Raw genomic sequence first — 23,969 nt, 5'->3', positions numbered from 1 at the left:
AGCAGACAACACTTTGATTAGGTTGCATTTATGAGCATGTCTTTAATCATGAGCAAGATGTATTTTGAATCTCTGTGGATGAAGTATCAGCTGCCTGTGGTATTCTGGAAGACATTATTCTCACATAAGGAATCATGCCTCAACAGTGTGGGCTAAATGTACTTCATGGTGAAGGTTTCTGAGAAGTATTAAAAGAACTCATTCTTGGAAGAGTGCAGGAAATGGAGTCCCATAAATGATGATACCTACTTACATAATCAGAATTCTTTTGGCAGTCAAAGCTGGTGATAATTTTTAGGGGGAAACTTCCTTCTTGTACCTTATTTCCTTGTTTAATGGCTTCTATCCATTAGTGTAATATTGTGAAGAGATGGACTCTTACTGCGTGACTGTGTGTGCTACAGGCACGTTAGTAACCTCTGTGGAATGCAGGTTTGGCCCTGTCTGTTGGAGTATGTGATTTAAAATGGTCATGAAAAGGCTGGACAGCTAAATCTGGGTGCCAGGTGGCTTGCAGCCAACTGGAGTTTGACTGCATGATACAGAGAGTCATTGCTGCCCTCACGGGCCCTTGACCCCAGCACATGAATTTGAATGAAGCAAGGAATGCTTGACTTAAAACATTTTGTTAACTAGCAAAACATTAGAGTGTAGTGAGCTTTCTAAACTCCTATTTGTTTAGAGACTAAATATAAACCCAGACTCCCTGTGTTCCCAGTTGGAAGCCAAGTTACGTTAGTCCTAGCAGAACTGTATTTGTTGCTAATGCTTTGGTCACAGTCTACGTGTCACATCTCACTCTACACTTTCATGGAATTTATTTGGAACTAACATAGGCTGGACTTCTGTGTTACATCAGGTAAACTTTGTTTTGTTTCTTTTTTCTCCTTGCAGGTCTGGATAAGTTCTGACAGCAATAACAGTGAAGCAGTAGAGCAGTGGGAAGATACTATTGCTAATCCTGAAAAAGTTGTTATTAAGTGGTACAGCCTTGGTCCGTCTTGAAGACTGGAGATGAAACTGAGGACTTTTTTTCCACAAAGATATTTTAAAAGGCATAAGAATAATATAAATAAAAAGAAAAAAATATTGTCTACACAAACTGTTCAAAAGGATTTCACTCTATCACGCCTCCATGTTAATTGGAAAAACTCGATTTCCTGAAGAGAAATACTATTAAGAGGAAGACTTAGGAAATGGGAAGAGAACTCATTTGGTTTTAAAAAGTCTACTTCTTTTTCCCCTTTCAGGCTCTTTAAGAGTATAGAAATCCAGTACTGAAGAGAGAGAGCGTGAATCAACATCATTTGCACTAGTTACAGACTTCATCTTCACATCTGCAGTCACATCTCTGTCAGACTTCACAGCCCATTTGGAATCAGCTTGGTCAGCAGTTTGAACCTAGGTACTTTTGAGCCTCAGGCCACACCTGTATTGACAGCATTTGGCCAGAGTAACATGTGCCTCAGCAGGTGGGAAAGCTGTGGCTGTAGCAGGAGACCTAAAGGGAACTGTAAAATAATGCAGCACCCAAAGGCTTTTCTAATGTCTGCCTCCAGTGAAGAGTTGTTCAGTGCACCGACATGCCAGTATCTTGGGTTTCATCCATCTCTCTCTATTCTAAACAGAGGAACTGAAAGATACAAGTTTCTCTGACTATTTGTAATCTTCTTAAGTGGGGCCCTCTAGCCTCACTGTTTTGTGAGTGCTGGAAGGAATAAGGAGAATACTGTTAAAAAGGTATCAGCTTTGCTTAGGATCAGAGCCAGGCTGTTTTTTTTTTGTTGTCTTTTTTTTTTTTTAATAAATTAGTTTATTCTGCATAACTCTTACATGTAAATGACTTCCTATCTAATCAACATTGTATTACCATTTGCTTACTTTACTAAAAGCCAGACTAATGTTCTTAAGGAGTAAGCAAATATTTACTGATGAAGTATATATTTCTTTCTTCAAGCAAGAAGGGATTACCATATTTTTACTGCAAGTGATATTTTTCCTACAAAATCCTAAGATTATTTTTCTACTAGTCCCCATGTTTTCAGGAGTCTATTCAGAGTTATTTTTAAGGAGGGAAAAATGCTGATTATGTAATAGATGATAAGTGCATCTAAAAGCAAAGACTACTGGATTGAACAAAAATATATTCCATTAAATCCGTCACACATCTAATGCTGGCTGTGTGAGATGCTCAAATATGTGTTTGTGTAGACAACGAATAACTGTATCTTTTTTATAACTTGGAACACATTCAAACATCTGACATAGGAACTGGAGTGGCGAGAGCACTCACTGCTTGAAGGCAAAGGAACAGTGGGGGGCAGAGAAAGCACTGAAACAGGAAGACAGTTTGTTTTTAAGCAAAGAGCTCAAAGCTTCTTTATTTTGGCCTTTCTGACTTCAAATAAAGGCCAAGAAAAGAAATGGAATCTCTTCAATTTTTTTTTAGTTGTTAATTAAAGCTTTTAAAATTTCAGCCATCCAGATGGGTTTTTTTGTTTGTTTGTTTTTTAAATGATTTTTAAAATGGCCAAACAAAAGGATTTTCCCTGGGTTGTACATAATCTTCTTTTGGACATGTTCTTATATATGAACTGAAATGGTTTTTGCATGTTATTTGGAGAACAGACATTGTTTTTTGCTTTGATGGATGCTCCTTGCAAAGCTCCCAGTTGGCCCAGTGGATCTGGACGTGAGATCGTAGTATCATAGAATGGCCTGGGTTGAAAAGGACCACAATGATCATCTAGTTTCAACCCCCCTGCTGTGTACAGGGAGATGTCAGCATCCATCCAGCTACAGTACTTGAGATGAGCCTGGCCTGCTGGGTAAAATGAAAAAAGGAATTGGACTAAGCTGATGTTCTTGGAGTTCTCTACTTGAATACAGGGATCCTTCTATTCATTGTGGCTGTATTGCAGTAAACAACAGTGCGAACTAACTGTTTCCTTATGCAAAATGCTGTTCTGTTTGAAAGGGAGGACAGGAAATACTCCAGTGTTTTGGAGACTTCAATTACCACAAAAGTGGCTCTGCAATGATTGCCAACTCAGTGGATATTGTGTAAAATGGACTTTGTTGGCTGTTTTAGGATGCTGAGCCTTTTGGAGGCATAACTAGTAATGTCTCATTTTTCCTATGTTAATATTTAATCTGTGTGTTTATAATAAAAGTTATAAACACAAAATGATTTTTTTTTTTTAATTGTGTACACCAGTGTTTACCAGCATAACAAATTGAAATTCAAGTCCTACTTTTTTTTCTCTGAGAAAATGCTGAGGATGAAACAATTTTTGATGTAGTGTTGTGTGTGGGTGTTGATAGCTAACACCTCATGGATACATATGGCTTCTTCTGTAAGGTGTACACAGCTCCTCCTATAGCACTGTGAACAACGTACTCTGAGGCCTTCTTCATCCTTTGCCCATTCATTCCCAGCTGTTGGGAATTGCTGTCATATTTCATGAATTCTTAATAATCGGGAAAAGAAGAATGTTTGTTCCATTGCTCATCAGATCTGAAGTTACTCAACTAGTGTGAAATTCCATCTTCTTCTTCAGGAAAAAGTTGTTCTCTTACCTCTCTACAGATATGTTTCCAACACTGCTGCTGAAGATTTAGGAGAAAGTAAAGATTTAGGAAAGTCTTCCTGAAGAGGAAAATGATGCATCACTTGAAAACATAAATTAGCAAAGATGCTTATTTAATCAAGGATACATGCAAAAGTAGGAAAAAAACGATGTCTCAGAGCACTCTTCTAAGAGCGACAGCTCTACGTTGTCCCCTGAATGCATGCATGTTCAGCTTCTCTTTTCATTAAGGTTATATCCAGATTTACTGATGTTTCAAAAAATACTATTGTGAAAACTGTCACATAGTTTGTAGGTATAAAGTACTCATGGTTTATAGTTAGATTTCCTGTTGCTTCTAATGTGGGACTCACTCAGCTTCTAGAAAATAGTAGAGGTTCAGAAGCTGCATGGGTTTTATTTAAATCTGCAAGAAATGAGTGTAGGTTAATTGGAACACCGGTTATGATCTTGTGTTATATGTTATTCCTAGAGAGAGAGAGTGCCTCCTTAGAAACCACCATTAGACTAAACTTATTCAGATTTTTCAGAATGTGAGTATATAATTGCACTGGTAAATTAAACAATTCTGTTTTAAGTTTATTTGTTTATGATTAAGAGCATTCTGTATGCAAACAAGACCAACACATTTATTTTTCAAGTCTTTATATCTCAATGGCATGACATGGCATTCCTTTTAAGGAAAAGAATGCAAGATTCTACCTCAAAAGATGAGTGGGTGTGACAGTTTGTAAACCACAATGCCATAAAACGTTAGTTGGAAGTTAACTGTATTTGAGTGTCTTTTGTGATCACAATGCAGATAGTGCCATCCTGCTAAATCAATTAGCCCTGGATTGTCCTTTTGTTGGGATGACATTTGTATAAAACAAAAGGTAATTTTGTCATTCGGTTTAACACATGTGCTGTTTGACTTAAAGACTGTCTGCCCAATGGAGATTGCTTTTGAGTTATGAGTTATTTTTGCAGCCAAAGCATAAGGTTGTCTAGAAACTGGGGGCAGGGCTGTTCCATTTCTTAATTTCATCCTGCCAAAATATGTATGACATGGGAGGGAGGCTGCATAGTTGTGGAAAGTTTGGCATAAATCATGCTGGACATGATATACCCTCCTTGTTTTTCCAGCTTCTGCTGTAAAATTACATCACCATGTAAATAGAGCCCTGTACATGATCTCATGCTTGGTGTATGGAAAAAGCCATCACTAAAATCAGCACCATGTTCCACAAACATTGTTCCAGCTGATTTATATCCAGCTTATGCCGAGAGAGAGTCCGTGGTGTCTCAGTCTAAGGCAGAACTCCCATTGTATTCAGCAGAAGCAACCAGTCGTCAAGGCTGATTTGGTTATTTCAGCATTGTGATGGTATGATTTATCTTCCAAAAGGTCACAGACAGCTTAATTTTTTTTAACATTTTAAAAATAGCTAAAAATCTGTCCATGATGTTTCTCTAGAAATTTAGCATCATTGAAAATGGATTTGTCTCTCTTACATGTTATGCCATTCTTTCCATAGATTTCAGTGGCTTTCAAACAAATCCTCTATACTGATTATTCTGCTATTGGTCTAACTGTGCCACTTCTTTCCTCCTTTTATTTGCCTGTGGAATGCTCTTCTTGCCCTCTATGCATAAATAGTTCTTCAAATGTTGTCTGCTTCTGCAGCTAACATTCTGTTTATCCAGTACTATTTCTCTCTTTAGCTGATACTGGGACCAACAGCACTTCTTCCCTTCCTTTGAAGTTTAAAGAACTTGCTAAAGTCATAAGGCTTTCAATCCAAAGACTTGGATCATGTCTGCTGCTCAGCATTCCTGAGCTACATCTGGCTGCAACTTGGATGGTATGATTCTTTTGAAGCTCCCTGAGTTCTATGCTGTCTACTGCCACTGAATACAGCAATGGATTAAATCAGCTGTAACCTCTTGTGTCTGTGCTAGAATTTTTCTTCCTCAAAAATTTACCTTAGGAAATCATTTTGAATGGCAAGAAGAGGAGGAGCAAGCTGACTTTAGATGGCAATCAGGTTGGTCGACTGCCTCTATCTTTGATGTTACACAAGGAGGAAGTGTGATGAGATCTGTAGCTCCAGCTGGAGAGAGGCCTGTGTCTCCTCCTGTGTGTATGACCTGGGAAACACCTGTTAGCCTGGGGACTGAAATGCCAAATGCCAATGGGAGGTGCAGTCATACTGTACTTTTTACCTTTCCCTTGAGAAACTCTCTAGAGTTATGGAGCAGCTCACTAGGGAAATTTTCTATAGCAGGAATTCCTATTGTTGACACGTTTCTATGAAGCAGAACATTAAGATAGCTTAGGAGCCGTTGAAAAATAAGAGTTACAGGAATATTAGTTCTAAATCTAGCCAACCTTTGTCACTTGTCATAGAAAAGAAAGTACTCTTTGTTTGTGATAGAGAGCAAAAGAAGAAAATGGCACATTACACCCAAAAAAGGGCTGGGTCTCCCCTGCATTAGCACCTATTAGTCTTTCAAATATTTTTTGTGCTTATCTGTTGCTTTTAGTGAAGCAAGGACAGATTGGCTGAGTGATTGTTAAAGGGAGGTAGTGAAGGAGGTGGAATAAAAGCAGTTTTGTTTTGAAAAACAGTGTAATGTGCCTGTAACTATTGACAAAGCTTTCATTTGACGTGACTTACATAGCTGATTACGCATGTAGATATTTGCTTATGTTCTATCAGAACTTCCCTGGTATGAGACTGAATTCATCTTTTATGTAATTAAATAATGCTTCATTCTGATGAGCTCATTGACCTTTGAGCTCTCAACCTAATTAAGCCTGATTGCCTATGGATAGTTTCTCATGGCTGATTGACTTCAGCATCAAATAGGGGTAGAACATATTGAATCTTTTTCCTGCACTTCAGGAACTAACGATGTGTCTCTCCCAGACATATTCTCTGATTTCTAATGAAAAATGAGCTGGGAAACTGAGAGGTGACACTCACTTCTCTACCTGAATGTTGGGTGGTTGTTTTTGTTTATTTGCTTGAAACTTTTGGAAAAAGAGGTGACATCTCTACTATCAGTCAAATTTGATTGAGATAATAATGTGCTGAAAAATTATTCTAAGCCTTGGAAAGAATGAGCAAAAACAAGCTGTGGTGCTTCAGGATCCTGGGGCTCAGCTATCTCAGATCAGGAAGTTTTTTGCACCATTATCACTGCTGATCACAATTCCACCAGTATGTGGTTCTCAGGGCAGCTTAAGCAGTTTCTCTGAAGATGCTTTTTTTTCTTTGAAGTATTTTGGAGCAGTATGCTCTCAAGCTGGTCACTTGCTACATTCTCACAGCAGTGCTGTTTTAATGATCTCCTGGCTGTAGAGAATTTTTATTTACCTTGAAATCATCATTTAATAAAAGCAGAAGCAGAAATTAAGTTTATTATGAAGAAATGCTCTTAAAGCTTCATTTTTAGGTAATAAAACAAGCAGTAGCAGCAGACATCAGATTCTCCTCTGTTCATCAGCATGCATATATAATTAGGAATCCATTACAGTTCTTAGGCCCCGATAATGCCTTTTTTTAACACCCTAGCCTTCCCACGTTTAGCACAGTGCTACAGCTGGAAATCTGTATGTTCCACCAGCAGAGCTCTGACTCCCATGGTGATGAGCCCTGGAAGGAGGGGCTGGGATTTTCAACCAGGTACTTTGACATGCTTTTCGAGCACATGTCATATTGAGAATTTAAGCTTGTGGATCTAGATTTACTGCACGAAGTGGGTGATTAGATGGTGTCAGTTCCTCCTGAAACTCAAGTTACTTGAATATCAAAAGTTTAGGGTTTTTTGTTTAGAATTGTTTTGTTTTGTTTGTTTGTTTGTTTTAAGAGCAGGACAAGTAAGCCCTGGAATTCTGGATGAAGCTGATGATCAAATCTGAGTTTGTCTCTAACACAAGTGGCTTTCAACACCAAGCTGGTATATCTGTGTGGAAAGGAGTGCCCATGAAATCAGAATGCCCATGAAGTCGAAGTGAGGAATTTCAAAAGCCAGGAAGTAGAGCCTTGGTGATGTTAGGGCACTTCACCGAAGCTCCTGTGCTAAGGTGAAGCAGATCTGGGAACAGAAGAGGTTCTCTGAGGCTCCAGTTCTTTGCTATGACTTGTGAGACTTGGCTGTCTCTCCATGCTAAGCATTTTGTACACCAAATGCAACCCTGCTGACTACCATTCTTCACTGTGGACAAATTGTATTGTGTGTATAAATTATAGCTTTGTGTGTTGGATTCAAAGGTATATCACAATGGGATTTCTGGAAGTCTGCATGTAACGCCAAAATTCACAGAGGACCAAATGTGACATCAGTGTGGATTCCATATTCTCTATCGAGCAATATTGTTTCTTGCCTCGAGGATGAAAAAATATATATATGTAAATACTCTTTTTCCAAAAGACAGCAGGTACTGCTATTCTTGTCCAGCTGAGGGGTATTTATGGCATTCACTTGTTCTCAGCTACTTTATTTCATCAGCACTTCTTTCCCTTTCCCTGCCTGCACCTCTTTTAGTTGCCTAAGAGACAAATCGTAGTCAAACACATCCAGCTGTTTTACTTCCTTTCATCAGCCACTGGAAGATCATCAGAATGACAACTTTCTCCTGTGTTTTAGAAACATTTGTCAAAACTGTTTGCAAATGTCCATCCATATAAAGAGATCAAAGCATTAGCTTGGTCCCCGAAAGCAATGAGAGTAACAGCCATGGCAACTGTAGCTGGAATTTTGGCAGAGCAAGCTATGAGTCTAAGGTCCTGGCGCAGGTCCTAAGCTGCTGCGATACAGACGGGGCTGTGTGTTGGTAGAACTGTGCCAGCTCACCTCTGTCTGAACACACAAGCCTCAGAAACTACAGTCTTCCACTCCAAAGTAAGAAGATTGTGACTGTTGCTGTTCACCCCTTGGAAAACTTCAGTAGGCTGCACCAGGGTCTCAGAAACAAGTGTTTATGGCTGGAAATACACTTTCAGCAGCTCATATGAAAATGGGAAAACGTGAAATGGACTGATGCAGAGATATTCTGCATAGTCTTTCACATTCCTGCAGATCCATGAGGAGCTTTCTCCATTTTAATTCTTCCTCTTGAAAATATGTCTTCATGATCAGCTAACAAGTCATATCAGTTAGCATCTGTCTTGCTAGATAGCATTTCTCCACGTGACAGTGAAGAGTGAGGTAGAGGTAAAGAATATTCACTATCACTGTTCTTTGTCAACACTCCACCGCTTTCCACAGCAAGTAGGAAGCTACCTCTACTCTAACAGGAAAAGTTAAGGAACTGAATTGCTTATACAACCTCATCTGCATTACTAAATGCCTCCAGACATATAAAATGGCAATTATTTTTTCAGACATTTGTTTTTTCTTCATTTGAGCTCCTGCATTTCTGACTTATTTCTGACTTTGGGCAATGCCTATATGTACTAGATAAGGGCAAATAGATTGCCCATATTTACTTTGAATGACATTGAATTTTCTTCGTGCAATATTTGTTCAATAACTATTTAACTGTAGAGAATGTTTAATAACATTTTTGTTATTAATCAAATTTGATCTAAAATCTAAATTTTTGATTCAATTCAATATTTCAGTGCCTGTTTATCTATAGTATGGCAAATGAAAATTATATGGGTTATCAGAATCAAAGGTGAAAAACATTTATAGGAAGGGTAGGGCCTAAAACATGCAGAACTGATTACCAAGTTGTAGTTCTAACAAGTTCAAATACAACCCTTCTATATCCCTGAAAGTACTGCTTGAAGTTGTTCAACAATCTTTGCATAACAATGCAATGCTTTATATCCAAGGGTGTCTTCTCTCACCTATTAATTTAAACAGTGGGAAAAACAAGAATGAAACTAGCCATACAAGTGGGATAGCTCCTCAACTGCGGGCTCCTTGGGACAGGCTGAGACAAAGCAGTGAAGCACCAGATGGTGAATAGCTGCTACACATGTTGCATGAATTTTGTGCCAAATCATAGAACTTTGCTGGCTAGGTCCTGCATGTTGCAGGACATGGGACTTGATCATAATATATAATATTTAATGGTATGCTTACAGATAATCTGATAAACTGCTTTTGTTTTGCAGATCTCTAGTTCCTATGATCCTCAGTATTTTACAGGAGCGCCAACAATACATGCTTGGAAAATCATCTGTCAAACTCTCAATCCAGCAACCCGCTGGGATGTAAGGAGTTCTCAACTCATGGCCTTGCAGGTACCACAAATATACAGCCAAGTACAGCTGTGCAGCACATGTTATTTTCAAGACTGGAATTCTGAAAATGTGAAACATTAAAAAATATTCATCTACCCACACTCTGAAAGGCTCTGAATCTGCAACGTATACAGGTTGCAGTCATTTCACATCATTCCCAGGGAAGCAGGAGTCTGGAAATCCTGGTAGCCTGCAGCTTCCTGAGGGCAATCCTAGCAGTGTGGAGCTTCAGGCTTTTACTGCCTCTTAATGGGCATATACCTTCTAGTTAGTGGAGATTAATTTAGGCTGCAGGCCTGAATTATGTAGCTATATTACAGAAATGCACTATATGTCAAAGTGAAAATTACTGAATTCACAATTCTAGAAAGAGAAGGTAAAGTATATTAAAATATTTTAATTTAGAGGAGCTCACTGAGACCAACCAAAAAAGAAGCTGAAACTTTCTTCAAATCCCAGGCAGCTAAATAGCACACACTGTTCAGAGAGCCAGAATTTTTATCATCTCCTTCTGTTTATCAGGCGTTTTGATAGGTACCAAGCTGTCATTCATTTCCAGGTACATAGTCTCTACAAGCACATACTGCCTACTTTCATAGGAACATTCTTCAGCAGCAAATCTTTTCCCTATTTTGGCTGTATATGCAGAAATAAGGTGCAAAATAACATGAACTGCAAAGAGAACATAACTTAGTATGACATCTGTAATGTGAGCTACTGCCCCACTACAGAGCATTCCAACCACCAGACAGAAAGAAAGCAGGTCTTGGTACCACTATCCCAGCCACAAGAGAATGATAAAATTGATGTCTTTGTTTTTTCATTCTTTTGATTTTTGAGTGCATGGTTGTGTCAGAAACAATATTCTAGGGTGCTGAAGTAAATTGCTTAATTGCTGTTTATCCAAGCTGACTGCAGGCCTCTCAAATTATATTTACTTTGAAAGTAATAACATGTATCCCCATGTCTGTGATAAATTAGTATGCTGCTCAAATGTACGGGAAGGAGGTACTAAAGGCAGAAATATAGTACAACAGTCTCAAATGTTCATACTGAAGGCAGAAATTGACACACTGCAGATATTCAACGCAAAACTGATATTTTGTGCTTGGGAACAAAGATATTTAACAGGCTCTGCAATACAATACCATTATAGAGAAAGGAAATGCCATGCTGAGACCATAGTTAAGAGTTTTGTGCAGAAGGCCCATGTACAAATTGCTGCACTTGGTGCTGAGACAGCCTCGGTTGGAGGATGGTGTCCAGCTGTGGTCATCATCTTTCAAGACAAAGCACAGAGGAAGAAACAAGGTTATGGACAACAAAACCTGACCTGTAAGAACTGAAAGTCCTGAGTTGTTTAATCTGGCAAAGAGAAGGCATAGAGATAAAATTCTAATATGTGAAAGTCTGCTGAATAAATACAGAGAAGGATTGTTCTTTACTAGGGATGAGCTGATTACTGACTCACCTGAACTCAGCTGATAAAGAAGCTTCACTTGGGAAATGCTGCTTCTGTTACTTCAACTGCTAAGCGACATGCCAACATCTCTATAACATACCAAAGCAAGAATGTGTTCGGATGTAACCTTATGTGCCTTAAAGCTTGACTGTTGTTGAAGATGAATGAAAAAGTGGTTTTCTTAACATACTTAGTTTGCTGGTCTACAGAAAAAAAGAATTAAAAGCAGTTAAAAAATGGCATATGAAAAGTTTTTAGTGAAATAAAGCCTATTTATCATCTGGCTTTTAAATCATTTTAAGAAAGTTTGGCTTTTCTCAGAATCAAACCTGACAAGAACTTCACGTTACAAAATATAATGCTAGTACTACCATAGCTTTCAGCAGTCACAGCATCTCTATTCTGTATTCAATACATTAACTCCTCTGTTCTATTCCATAGGCATTGCTTTTTAAAAGTTTTCTGCTACCTAAGTTAAGGCATGAGAAAGAAGCTGAAACAAAGGCTCACTGAATTCCTCAGTCACGGCCCTCAGCCATGGAACATGTGAGGTCACCATCTGCCCTTGGGCACCCTTTATTTCAAGGGGTGTGTTAAGTCTGCACAGGGTTCCTGTTCAGGCCACCAGCCAGAAATACATGCTTACAAAGCACCATAAGATTAGTAAGTGAAAAAGTTTATTAAGTGCTGTTTTCATCCCATTTTGGAGATTCCTTCAGTGATTTTCACCATCCGAGCCCTTCTTCATCCATTTAGCTGTTAACAGTGACATTTAATGAAATAGGATAAGATCCTTCCACTAAAATCATGGTGGTATACAATCAGGATAGAATTCATTCCACCCTTTATCCTGGAAATGAGAAGGATGGTACCAAAATCTGTGGAAATGATTTTAGTTCTTCTATTTTCCTTTTAAGTTTCATCCCATAGTAGCATTGCTTTCTTTCTGACTTAACAGCAGGTATCTGATACTTCTGCCCAGAGAGGCTGCAAGGATTTAGTCACAGAGAAGAGTTACACTAATAATAGGGAACAAAACACTGGCAACAGCAAAAGGAATTCTCCTTTTTGTATAAAGCTATAGTTGCTTTACGTTGGTGAACTGGTGGCCACTTTCAACTTGAACGTGATTTGACTTATTAAAATGCGAAAGGTAACTTCTTTAAATAAAAAAAAAAAGTAGGTCTGCATTAACGAGACACCTCCATGAAATAAAGTGTAATAGCACCACTTTTGCTAGATCTTCTCTATAGTTACTGCAACCTCCAGTTGGGAATTGGAGATTTTTTTGAAATTAATCTGTTTACAGATCAATCCCAGTCAATTCACATTTACAGTATAATCTGTATTTCCAGATGAAACTGATTAAGCGTGTTTTGAATTTCAAAGCCCATCTGTTACCATTCCTGTTTGTCAGTCTGACACATGGGCACCTCTTTGCTGATTCCCAAACAAGCCCAGGTATAACAGGATTAGGCTTACCATGTCTCATGTTGATTTTCTGATTTTATTATACTCAATTAACACAATTAAACTTTTTTTTCTTTTATTGAGCTTCCTGTTGGCAATGTGACATTGTCTCAATGGCATATAATCTTGACTTCTTTTACAGTATCGTGTGGTGCAATGCCAACGTTTTGTTTAAAAAGGGAGTGAAAGGATTTGGCCTATGAAAAAAATGATGCTAAACATTAACTGTGACATCATTTGAGCACCTGCCTCATGAATAACCCCGGATACTCTCACAGAGTAGAATGGAAACTTTTCTTTAATCGCTTTCAGTGAGAATTCTGCCATAAAACCCCATGTACCCTTTCTGTCTTTAGTTACCAACTTCTATGAAAGTTTTGTTTTTGTTTTATAAGAAAAAAAACAAAGAATTTTTCACTGCTGACTATATAATTACTAGAAATAGCACGCTCTGGACAAAGGCCAACTGTGATAATCATATTTTGCTTTAGTCAGCTTCTTGTTCATTTCACAAACTGTTCAATGTGGTTATCGATTTCCTATCTCTGCTTGTTGTGCTGTATTGTTAAGTTCTCCCACTACCAGTGACTCACTTCTTCTCAGCTCGTAGTGTGGGCTTCCCTCTGAGCACATAAAGATTTAAAATGCAGAGGTTGTGTTTTAAAAATGAAAAATCATGACAGAAACCATAAACGGAGGTTTAACAGATGATAATGAATATTTAGTAAATCTTGTTTAAAAGTTTTTTAATTATTCTGATGTCTCGGAATGAGAATTTATATACGTTAAAAAGGTTTTCCATGTAAAGTAGTGCACAATAAATAGAACAGAACTGTAACTTATTTCAGTATATACTATCAAGTTCTTTCACAACCTTTGTCAGGGAAAAGAGAAAACAAAGTGTTATTCAGCTCCACTGCTAATTTTTTGTAAAAAGCTTGGGCCTCAAGGTAAGATCTCAATGTAAAAAGCTCTCCCTTTCCATCATTACTGTCATTACCACTAAGGTTTACGTAAAGTACTTCTTTGTGGACAGCTGAGAAGAAGAACCAGAGTTGCAGCCAAACCTACAAGTTTGGGGGTTGAAAATATTACATCCCATCCAAACCACAAAAGCCCATGCATTTTAATGATGTAACTGATGGAACTGAAAAAATAATATGGAGAGATTCGGGCAGAAATTGTTAACTACTTCTCACCACATTCAAACACTGGAGATGGGGCAATTCAAGAAATTGACAATTCAACAATTAAAATAATTTTTAAAAACAATTCAAGAAATTGACTGAAAAATGTTCTAGTTGACTGTTTCTCTTCATTTCACAGTAAATCCAAACTTCTGTAGAACTGCCCTCTTTTAAAATAGCTTCCAACTCCATGCATACTAGACAGCATTGTGATCAAAATTAATGTCAGATGTAAGAGAAATCTATCCTACTCTGACAATGAGACTGAGGGAGGTGGCCCTCTTTAAGAGTGTCAGAGCCTCACTCACTTGAAATGCTGAGAAGGAGCACCTTTTCAACGGTGATAATGGCCTTTGAAACCCATGCAGTTGCTCTTGAAAAGTAACTTCTAACGCTATGATATTCCTAAAGAAAATACAAAATACGCTCACCATTTGTATTATGAAATTACAAAAGCAGCATTAATTTCATGTATACTCTTAATAAAGTATTCACTGTACTCAGTTAATTACACGAAGAAGAAATCAGAAAAAAAAAAACCAAACAGAACGTTATATCTGTGTGTGAGTTTACACATTTGCTTTATGTGTGCAAAGATGTAGTTAACTGAAGGGTCTGTGTAAGAACCTGGAAGAAGGACTGCAAGACCATTGTGTATATAGTAGGGGACAGAGAAGAGCAGAGAAGCACAGAAGGTAGCTGGAAGCTGACACACAAGCAGCTAAGCTGAGCTTGGCTGGACACTTGTGCTACTCTGGCAATACCAAGCATTTTTGAAAACTACTTGGTTATTCAGTGGGCTCTGGCTGCTTTAAGATGCTCTGGAATAAATCAAAATAATATAACTTTTTTTCATAACTCTCAAGTTACAGCATGAGGTGGCAGAAGCTAACGTCTTTTTTCATGCTTAAGCACTATATTTGCACTATCTTCAATGTGCTGGGTTTCCATTAACCTTAATTCTGAGTTCCCTAGGTTTATCATGTTTAGGTTAGGAATAATAACATCACTAAAGTCATCTGGAAAAAATTGTCTGGATTTTACACTATGTTATGAAATCCATTTTCAAGTAGTTTTGTCAGGGAATATAATTCCCAGCATTGGTTGAAAAAGGAAAATTAGATTTTTATTAAATGCACATTTTTAAACAAAAAGCTTGCTTTCTGGGGAAAACCTTGTTTTCATTTAAATTAACGAAATAAATACTCAGAACTGTTCTTTCAGCCAAAAGCTGAAAGCTTCACCTTGGAAATGCTCCCCTATCCCTATGCGAGTTACAGCTCAAGTGCCTAGTTGTGTGATGTTAGGACTTGCTCCCTCTAACAAGACTGCAGCTTCAAGGAGACAATCAACAAGACAGGAGACTGACAGACATGGTCACAAGCCAAACCTGCACCACACAAGCTCACAAGACACATCAGGATGGCATTTTCTAGACTTGAACTTTCCGAATTCTTAGGGAATAGCTGGAAACATGACTTCCTTACGTGTCCCAAGATTCAATACACTTTCTGTAGCATTAAATTTCCAAGAGCTGTGAAGAAAAGAATGACAGTCAAGTTCTCTCATTCCTTAGAAATTACTATTATGCATATATCTGAACATGGAAACTACAGAAAGTTTGGATGTGGTAGGTCTTTGGCACCTGGTTGTACAGGACCCACTGTCTTCTAGAACTGTCAGCTGACAGTTAAATCATTTTATACTTGGTGTCTGTAAATTTTTCTGTGTATAACAATCAGAATTTATATAGCCCCTAACAATACTGTAAAAGAAAGTTCATCTACAAAATGCCCATCAGCATAGATTAACAAACAGCTTTATCTCCATTTACACCCTTGCACTCTTTCCCATTCAACATATGGTTTCATTTTGAAAGAGACTTACAGTAAACTATCATCAGTAGACTGATAAACGCTGTATTCATAACAGTACATCTGTTCGATGAAGATTTCTCACGCTTACTGAATGCTTAATGGCTTTCTAGAATACTAACTTTATTTATCCACTTTGACATTGAGTAATATATACAGGAAGAGAAATTGTGATTCTTACACATTCCCCCAGGAATTTTAGGTTTTCATTTATTTTATAAGTACATGCTGGTGTTCAGATACTTAACAGAGATACTAAGCTCACAATCCTTTGTACTCAAGAGGCAAATTGATCTTAATTCCATCTCCTGAAGGCACACACCAAAGAAATTATCACTATACAGAATTTCACTCAAAGCAGCTGATAACTTACAATTCTCAACAAAGTACAAATTTAACTACCAACCCAGTTAAATATAATTCTAATCAGTCAGAAGTTCAGTGTCTCAAATACAACATGGGGAATGGACAAATGTTGCTAACAATATTATGTATTACACTATAGTTGGAAGATATTCCTATAAAAAGACATGCCTAGCATGGAAATGGGCTGAAAATTTCTACTGGGGAATATGTTTATGAGTCTGCAGGAAAAAACTGCTCAGTATGTAGACCTGATCCCACAGCTCCTGCTCAATGTGTTAACTCAAAGCTACAGTGCAATTTCAAACCTGGTGCTACTGAAAAGATAATGCTCCAGGAAACAATCTAATCTTCAGCAAAATAAAATCTGTTGTCAATCAGGTTTTGCCTGCCATATGAAAACTAACTTGAGTAGCAATTCTTCATCAAAGAAAGCAAATTGGCCTACAGTGCGAACTTCTGAAATACACATCTCCTCAAATGACCAACAGTGGAGATCAGCAATGAACACTGACTTTGAACTCTGCAAGGAAAAGGTAAACAACCCGCAGTGATGCAGAGGTCAAGTTCACCTTCCTAATGTTAATGTTTTCAGCCAGCTAATGACTTACAAAGCTGACAAAGTATATTTACATTTCCATGATGGCAGTTCAGGACTCCTTTGGCCACAGACAGCTGGATTCTGGCTCCTCATTCCATGTACACCCAAACTTCTCTCTTGAAGTGTAGCCAGTAGATTAGGTGTCCAAAGAAGCAGGATCCATCTTGTCACAGTAATTTCTTGCAATAATAGTATCTTTAGCTGACCAACATTTAAGCTCTCACAGTTGTTATGTCCTGCTTAGTTGCCACCTGTTTAATCTATTTAACCTGCAATCTGTGCAATGTTTTTGACTGTAAAAGTGAAGGATTTACCATCTTTGTACAAGTAGTCATCCTAATGGCCTCAGCACATATTTTAAGAAGGTTAAGTAGTCCCACTGAGACTAATGTACATTTTCATATGCTGGAACTATGTTCTACGTATTTTATAAAAACAAGACTATATGCATTAGCCTTTCAGGTCTAATATCAGAGTTTTACTGTGAGACTGTGCCATGAAAAAAAGAAGATAAACATTCTAGCCCTTGACATATTGCTATATTTCAATGTCTTACCTGTCCTACCTGGATGGTAAGATAGGTCTTACCCCAGCAGGGTATAAAGGTTTCCCTAAAATATGTTTGCTTAAAATTTGAATGATGTTCCCTGAAAGTTTCACAAAGCAAAATGGGTGTTTCATGCTTCTGTTTTTTTTCATACTGTTGGATTTCATCATCATTTTTTCTTATGGTTATCTTCAACACTATTCTCTAAATAAAGTCTGATGTCACCTGAATCGTGTTTTGACACTCTGGTTTCAGTTGAGAAGTATGTTTCTATTACTTTGTTTTGTCCTCGTCTTTTAGTTTGTCGGTAATTAAGCTCTGAGTTCTGAGACTAACTGCTTATTTCCCACATTGCATCATAGGAGCCGCCATCTTTTCTCTGCATATATGGGATGATTATGTCATGAAAATTCTAATTCACTTCTGAAGTATTAGTAGCTAATTCAAAACTTTTTTTTTTTTTTAAACATTTCATTTTAAACTCACCTGGTCCCGTTAACTTACTTACCAACAAACTACATGGCACACCTCGTCCGTCAGTGCTCCGGCCCGGCCGCCCACCCCCCACCACACCGCCCGTCCCCGGACCAAGATGGCGCCCGCCCCACGCCGGCGGCCGAGGGCTGCGCCCTACTCTCGCTGTCCGCCTAAGAAAAATTATAGCCTGGATCCGTTCTGCCACACAGTGGCTACTGTGGAGAACAGCCAGAAATCCATATGACATCCTTGTGCTAAATAGGGAGGTTGGAAGGGAGACTGATCTTATTTATTTCCCTTCACAGTTTTAGTCACTGTCCCATTTCTCAGCAAAAAGAACAGTACAGCGAGTCTCTGACTGCCATGTTGATGCAGTGGGTTATGAGTTATGTGACTTCTGGGATCTCATTGACATTTCTAAACAGTGCTGGGCTACCTATATGTACAAATTTGCTCATTAGCTCCAGCCTCTTAAATGGGAGCTGTGCTGAATTGTACAGGCAGTGCTTTTAGGTGCTTCCAAAGCTGAAACTGGAGACAACAACTACTTGTAGACCAACAAAAGCAAGTCCAGTAACTAAGGAAGTAGTCTTACATCCTAAGAGAAATGGGTCTTCCCAAGTTGGCTTAGTGATTTCAGCACAGTGCATTGCTTTCAACTTCATTGCAAAAAATTCTGTTGTTTTAACACAGCTGTGCCAATGTGGTTTGTCTGGGACATCCTCAATGTTTTTTCTCCACCATCTCATAACTGACATTCCATCATTTGCTGAGAGAGGCTATTAGTACTAGAATGAATTTTGGAAAAAATATATGTTTTTTTTTTTTAATTTGTGTATCCAGTCAAGCACTTTCTGTGTTTCCTTTGCTAATTCTGGAACTAAGTGTATTTGAATAGAAACGTATCTCCTTAACCTTTGTTTGGCAGTCTGCAGTGATCTTATGTACTATGTTTGCAAAATGAGATTTGTTGCTACAGATTTACTGCAGGGTCAAGTATAATGAAAAACTATGTTGAGAGAAAGCCAAAGCCTCCTTTAAACACAGATGTCCTAAATATTACAGATGTCTTCCATGCTTTGCAAGTAGAGAAGGGGACTGGATAGCTGATGAGTTTGATAACGATGATCAGCCTTTCGCTGTTAGATCATCAGTCCCAAGCAAGCAAAAATGGTGAGAAATAGCAATTACATGTTTGTATCTGGTTATATGAAGTATATTTGCTAGCTGTTATCCATTTCACAGTGAATACATGTGAATTTCTTAAAAGCCTGTAGTGATATGAGAACTCACTGCTTTATTGCAGGTACCAAAAAGTATAAACCTTTTTCCAGCAGCAGCAGGTCCTTTAGATTAGGCTTGCAGAGAATCATATGTTGTTCCTGTGCTGCACTTCTTTGATGCTAAAGAGCTCAGGTCTCAGAAAGTAAAGAGAACATCTAGTAGTAGTAAGAAATTTGGAAAATAAAAAGCAATACCTTGTTTGTGGAAAATCACAGAGATTAGATTCAGTGACACCACTGGCCTTTAGATATTCTGTGATGGAAGCAAGTGTACTATTTACAGTAATTATTTGGAATGCTCTCACAGCTTCCTTGAGATAAGAGAAATGGACTTGGCAGTGTGCACTCATTACAACCTTCTCTAGCATTCCCAGTGATTTTTGTTTTTTCATAATTGACTTTCTGATGAGAACTGAACTTAGTAGAACAATGTTATCCCCAGTGATTTCTTTCACTTGAATTTAAACTTTCTAATATAAGACTTTCCTTTATTTCTCACTTCTTTTTTCTCTTTAAATATTATTTTTCATTATTTTAAGCAGCCGTTGTCATTACTAAATACAACTTTCCACTGCTTATTTTAATTATCTTGTTTCACTGGCCTACTTTTGTTTCTTCCCCACAACATTTGGCAACTATTGCTGTCCTATACTGATAAGTTAATGCTATTGTGCTAACAACATAGTCTTATCTTTAAGACATTGTCCCAGCAGCTTCTGTAATACAAAGAAATCTTTGTACAGATTGCACCATTGGATTGCAGAAATTTAAAATCTGAAATTAAAAGTTCCTTTCTGAGCTGTGTCAGTGGAGAAATGTAAATATATTGATACCTGATACCATCACCTGTGAATAAGCCTTTACTATGTTTTTGCTCTTGGCCAGCTAGAGAAACTGCATACAGTCATGGCAATAGTAAGTTGCTGCTCAACTCTTTCTGGCACAGCAACTTGTATCCATGCTTGTCTCTGTGTGTTCTCAAAGAAAAAAAGAAGAAAAGAAAATGAGAAGCACTGAGCTGTATGATCACCTCTTAAACTGATTTCCCAGGCTCACGTTGTGATCTTTGTTCACTGTCTATAGAGAATTAATATGAGTACTTATGAAAGAAATAGCATCTTGTAGCTTTTTGCTACACCTGGTCTGTATTATAAGAAGTCTGTTGTACACAGTTCAGATTAAATAATGTAGTTCATACTAATTAACAGTATGATCAGTTGATTGCAAACAGATGTGTATGGGCTGTTCTAACTGTTCCTAACCCCCTCCCATTCACCTGCAGTAACTGGCTGTATGAAGTGGAAGGTGCTAATCCCGTGCAGCCAGAGCACATGCTAGGTAGCACTGGCTGTCAAGTTTTTTAAACTGCTGAGACAGACACCACCCTGCTCCTGCTGATCTTTGCAGGGTCAATAGTACAGTGCAGGTGAACACAATCTCTGTGACAGCTGGCAGCAAGGAGACAAGATTGCTGTCTGCAAGGGCAAAGGGAGATAGAGCTGACAGCCCTCAGCTTGGTCTCTTGGGAGGCTTTATGGCAGCTACTTCCCTGGCACACTGGGAAGGACAGCAGTCATGGCCCTGGCCCTGGCCCTGCTGCTGCACCCACGGCAGGAGTGGTTAGCAGTGACCTGCTAACGGTCACTTTGGGCAGGCTTCTGTGGCACCAGCTCAGCATGCACAAGGTGACAGAGAGATCTGACCAGATACATTCAGGAGAGAGAAACCATCCATCTTAGCTGCCTGTGTTACAGCTGTGGTAGAAAGAAGGGGTAATGCCTTAGGTGCAGAGGATAACAGGAATAAAGCTGAAGTGGGGGGGTGAGAAATATTAATAAATGTGTAAGTGAGGAGTCAATAAAGGAGATAGAGCCTCAGACTCTGCACTTTCTTGCCTAGACATCAATGTGCTTGATTAAATAGAAGCTCTCCTAGTGCTTCCCAAGATGGTTGTGGAGTATGTGATAAATGGCCAATAGCTTGCCTGACCTTGCCCAAAGGCTGTAAACACTAACTAAATACCCATTCTCATCTGCTGCCAGTTACTGCTTCCTGCTCTCTCCTTGTCTTACTATAAGTATGTAGCAACGTGAAGCAGTATTATGTAGGGATTAATGGTGTTAAAACAGCTGTCTGACTTGATGGCAGTCAATTGAGACATTCAGGTTGGGCTGGATGGGGATCTGAGCAACCTGACCTAAATGTAGGTAGCCCTATTCGTTGCAAGGGACTAGATAACCTGTAAGGGTCCCTTCCAACTCAAACAAGTCTATGATTCTATGAATAAGATGTCAAAGTGAAATCCAAAATATCTCAGTTCCAAAAGAAAGGTGCTATGGAATACCCTCACATAGAGCAGGTAAAAAGTCTCCTGTTACAGATTATTGACTCTGGAAAATTTGTTGTAACAGATGGGATCACTGATTTTAAGTATCACAATTGCACAATTTTAAGGATATTTCTGCTATCTTCAGGAGTTGCACATAATAAAACATGTAGGTTAATCGTATTGAGTTTTCAGTTTGGTTAATTTCTTGATTAAGCAGGACAAGTGATGGTACAGAATAAGTTCTGAGACACAGTAGTTAAATTTAGTCTTCCTCTTCCAGGATGTCATTTTACAAAGCACTTTGGAACACCTTACATTTGAGATGAGTTGCAACTTCCTTTATAATAAAATGGTGAGTAATGTAATTTTTATATAAACAGGGAAGGGCACGTGGGTGGTATGATGGGAGAGGCCATCCTGGACATAACCATCATGAAGATGTCCAGGATGGCCAGAAGGCAGACTTCAGCTTCTTTAGAGACCTGGTTGACAAAGACTCTTGGGACGAAGTTCTGAAAGGCAAAGAAGTTTGGGAAGGTTGGATATTCTTCAAGAATGAATCTTAAAAGTGAGGAAGAAGGACATTCCCATGTGCCCAAGGTTGAGCCAGTAGGGAAGAAGAGGAAGCTGGCTGAGCAGAGAGCTTCTTCAGGAGCTAAGAAGGAACAGACAAAATTTCCTGCTGCACAAGTGTTTGGGCTTCTTGTTTGTTTTTATGAAGTGCTTTCAGTTAAATCTATGTTAGCATATTACAGGGTCCTTTCACAAAATCAGTATTTGTGAAAAGAAAACTTATCTTCTGAAGACCTTTATGCTGTAATACCTTATGTAACAAATACCACAGTGTCAAAATCTCTTTGTGCTTATGATGTGCTCATTGCTCTCACCTGTAGCTCTCCAGTTCACACAAGTGTAGATTGATGAGCTTTAACAAAGCATAGTGAATCTTAACAGGTGATTAGTAATAAATAAGTGAAAGAACTGATATATTCTGAATTAATCATAACTTACCAAATTACCTTGAGTTTCCTATGGCCTTCTTTCAAAATGAATTTACCTAGCGAGACATTAGGTATAATGCTTTAATTAAAATTCAGGCATAGATAGAAAATTAAGTATATTCTATGTATTTTTTAATGTATTTTAAATACCATTCATCCTGTTATGGTTTATTTTTTCTCCTTTGATTAAAAAAATGCACAGTTTAAGGAGGAAAAAAAAGTCAAAAAAGCTTGGATTAAATGATTTGAGAAAGGAAAGGACATTCAAAATTCCAGGAATATTTAATGTAAAAACAAATAAAGTAGGAAACTCTGTATGGTTCTGTAACGCAAGGAAGTACAAAGGAAAGGCCTTTGGGGCATAGGCTTATAGAACAACAGCCCTCAGTGAAGAGATTTCTTTTGGTTTACGGTAAGTTAAAAATAGTTGTTGACATCAGTATCTCAGTATGTGATGAGACAAAGAATGGTTAGATTTTTTTTTTCCCTCCAAAGGCCTATGACTTTTTATGCAGACCTGATCGTAGGTTTCCTTCTTGTTCCTTTAAGTGGAATTCATCTCTGTTTATGTACAGATATCTCTGTTTGTGTACAGACGTTATTCCCAGATTATCGCCTAAACTCTTCTTTTGGATTGGAAGATTGGATTGGATTGGAAGTTATTCCAATTTCTTAACAAGACCTCTGCCTCTGAGTTTGTGTTGACCATTGTTCAGGTCCAGGAGAAAAGTCTCACAGTATAAAGTGTATTCAATTGACTTTACTATGAAGGTTTTAAAGCAATCTAGGAAAAAAGTGTATGTGATGAGCTGTTACTAAAGACGAAGGATTTGTAGTGCAGCCACGCAACAAGTAGAATGGTCAAATGAATCACAATGCTGGAGGAACCCAGAATGGCCTTTCCCTGTTACCTTTATAGTAAGACAGGCTGTAGGGTTTTTTGGAGAAAGTACTTGCATTGTCTTTCCCCACTATCTTTTCCTGGCACCGGTGAGTGCAGATGTGCCTTGTAGATCAGTGTGGCCTAAAATATGGGGGCTGCTCTGAAAGTAATGCCTCCTATTTTATTATGGTGGCCTGTGACATCAGAGATGGATGTTGATGGTATGGCAGTAGAGGTTGAACCTTTCAACTGATATTCTGTTCCATTTTGTTGCTTTGCAACAGATGGCAGCAAGGGGCAATTTGACAAAATGATGTCTGAAGCGAAGGTGTGTCAACTGAATTTTTCCATATGAAAACAACTGTGCCAATTAACATTCATTGATGCTTACTGAACATTTATGGATTCAAGGAGAGACTGGGAGCCTGTTTAAAAACCACAAGTTCTGTAGAATTAGCAACTTCCTCTGGAGTTGTATGCCACATTGTATGCAGATACCAGGTAGGGATTTCCATCAAGTGTTCTCAATTAATTATATATACCTATAGCTCCATGAAGCAGAGTGGCAAACTTAAGGCCCAGCATGTTTTGAGTATTAAGAAAGAAAGAAACGATGGCACGCAGTCTCTTGAGAAGCAGATTTACAAGAGAAAGCTTTTT

The 23,969-nt window shown here is 38.3% G+C and overlaps 2 protein-coding genes and 1 long non-coding RNA gene across 5 annotated transcripts in view; all 3 read left to right on the top strand.

Moving 5' to 3' along the window:
• Positions 1–9,691, top strand: part of TC2N (tandem C2 domains, nuclear) — a 36,846-nt gene extending 27,155 nt beyond the window's left edge. For both annotated transcript variants that reach the window (XM_019615839.2, XM_031553649.1), the window contains exon 12: positions 895–9,691. In XM_019615839.2, the coding sequence (XP_019471384.1) occupies positions 895–1,005 (111 nt within the window). In that variant the 3' untranslated portion in view covers positions 1,006–9,691. The remainder of the gene's footprint in view (positions 1–894) is intronic.
• Positions 1–23,969, top strand: part of TRIP11 (thyroid hormone receptor interactor 11) — a 308,569-nt gene that overhangs the window by 125,554 nt on the left and 159,046 nt on the right. Inside the window, 1 exon segment of the mRNA XM_031553780.1 lies at positions 895–994. Coding sequence (XP_031409640.1) covers positions 895–994 — 100 coding nt within the window.
• LOC116216691 overlaps positions 18,652–23,969 on the top strand; it is a 7,125-nt gene continuing 1,807 nt past the window's right edge. Inside the window, exons 1-2 of one of the 2 annotated variants that reach the window (XR_004159964.1) lie at positions 18,652–18,986; positions 21,706–21,777. This is a non-coding gene — a long non-coding RNA (uncharacterized LOC116216691). Of the gene's footprint in view, positions 18,987–20,781; positions 20,869–21,705; positions 21,778–23,969 lie in introns of those variants that run through there. The other variant, XR_004159965.1, reaches the window with a different exon arrangement.

This window comes from Meleagris gallopavo, chromosome 5 (genome assembly GCF_000146605.3).
Source record: "Meleagris gallopavo isolate NT-WF06-2002-E0010 breed Aviagen turkey brand Nicholas breeding stock chromosome 5, Turkey_5.1, whole genome shotgun sequence".
In the NCBI taxonomy this organism is placed as follows: domain Eukaryota; kingdom Metazoa; phylum Chordata; class Aves; order Galliformes; family Phasianidae; genus Meleagris; species Meleagris gallopavo.
The sequence above is the reverse complement of the archived record's forward strand: the minus strand, read 5'-3'. Positions and strand labels throughout refer to the sequence as shown.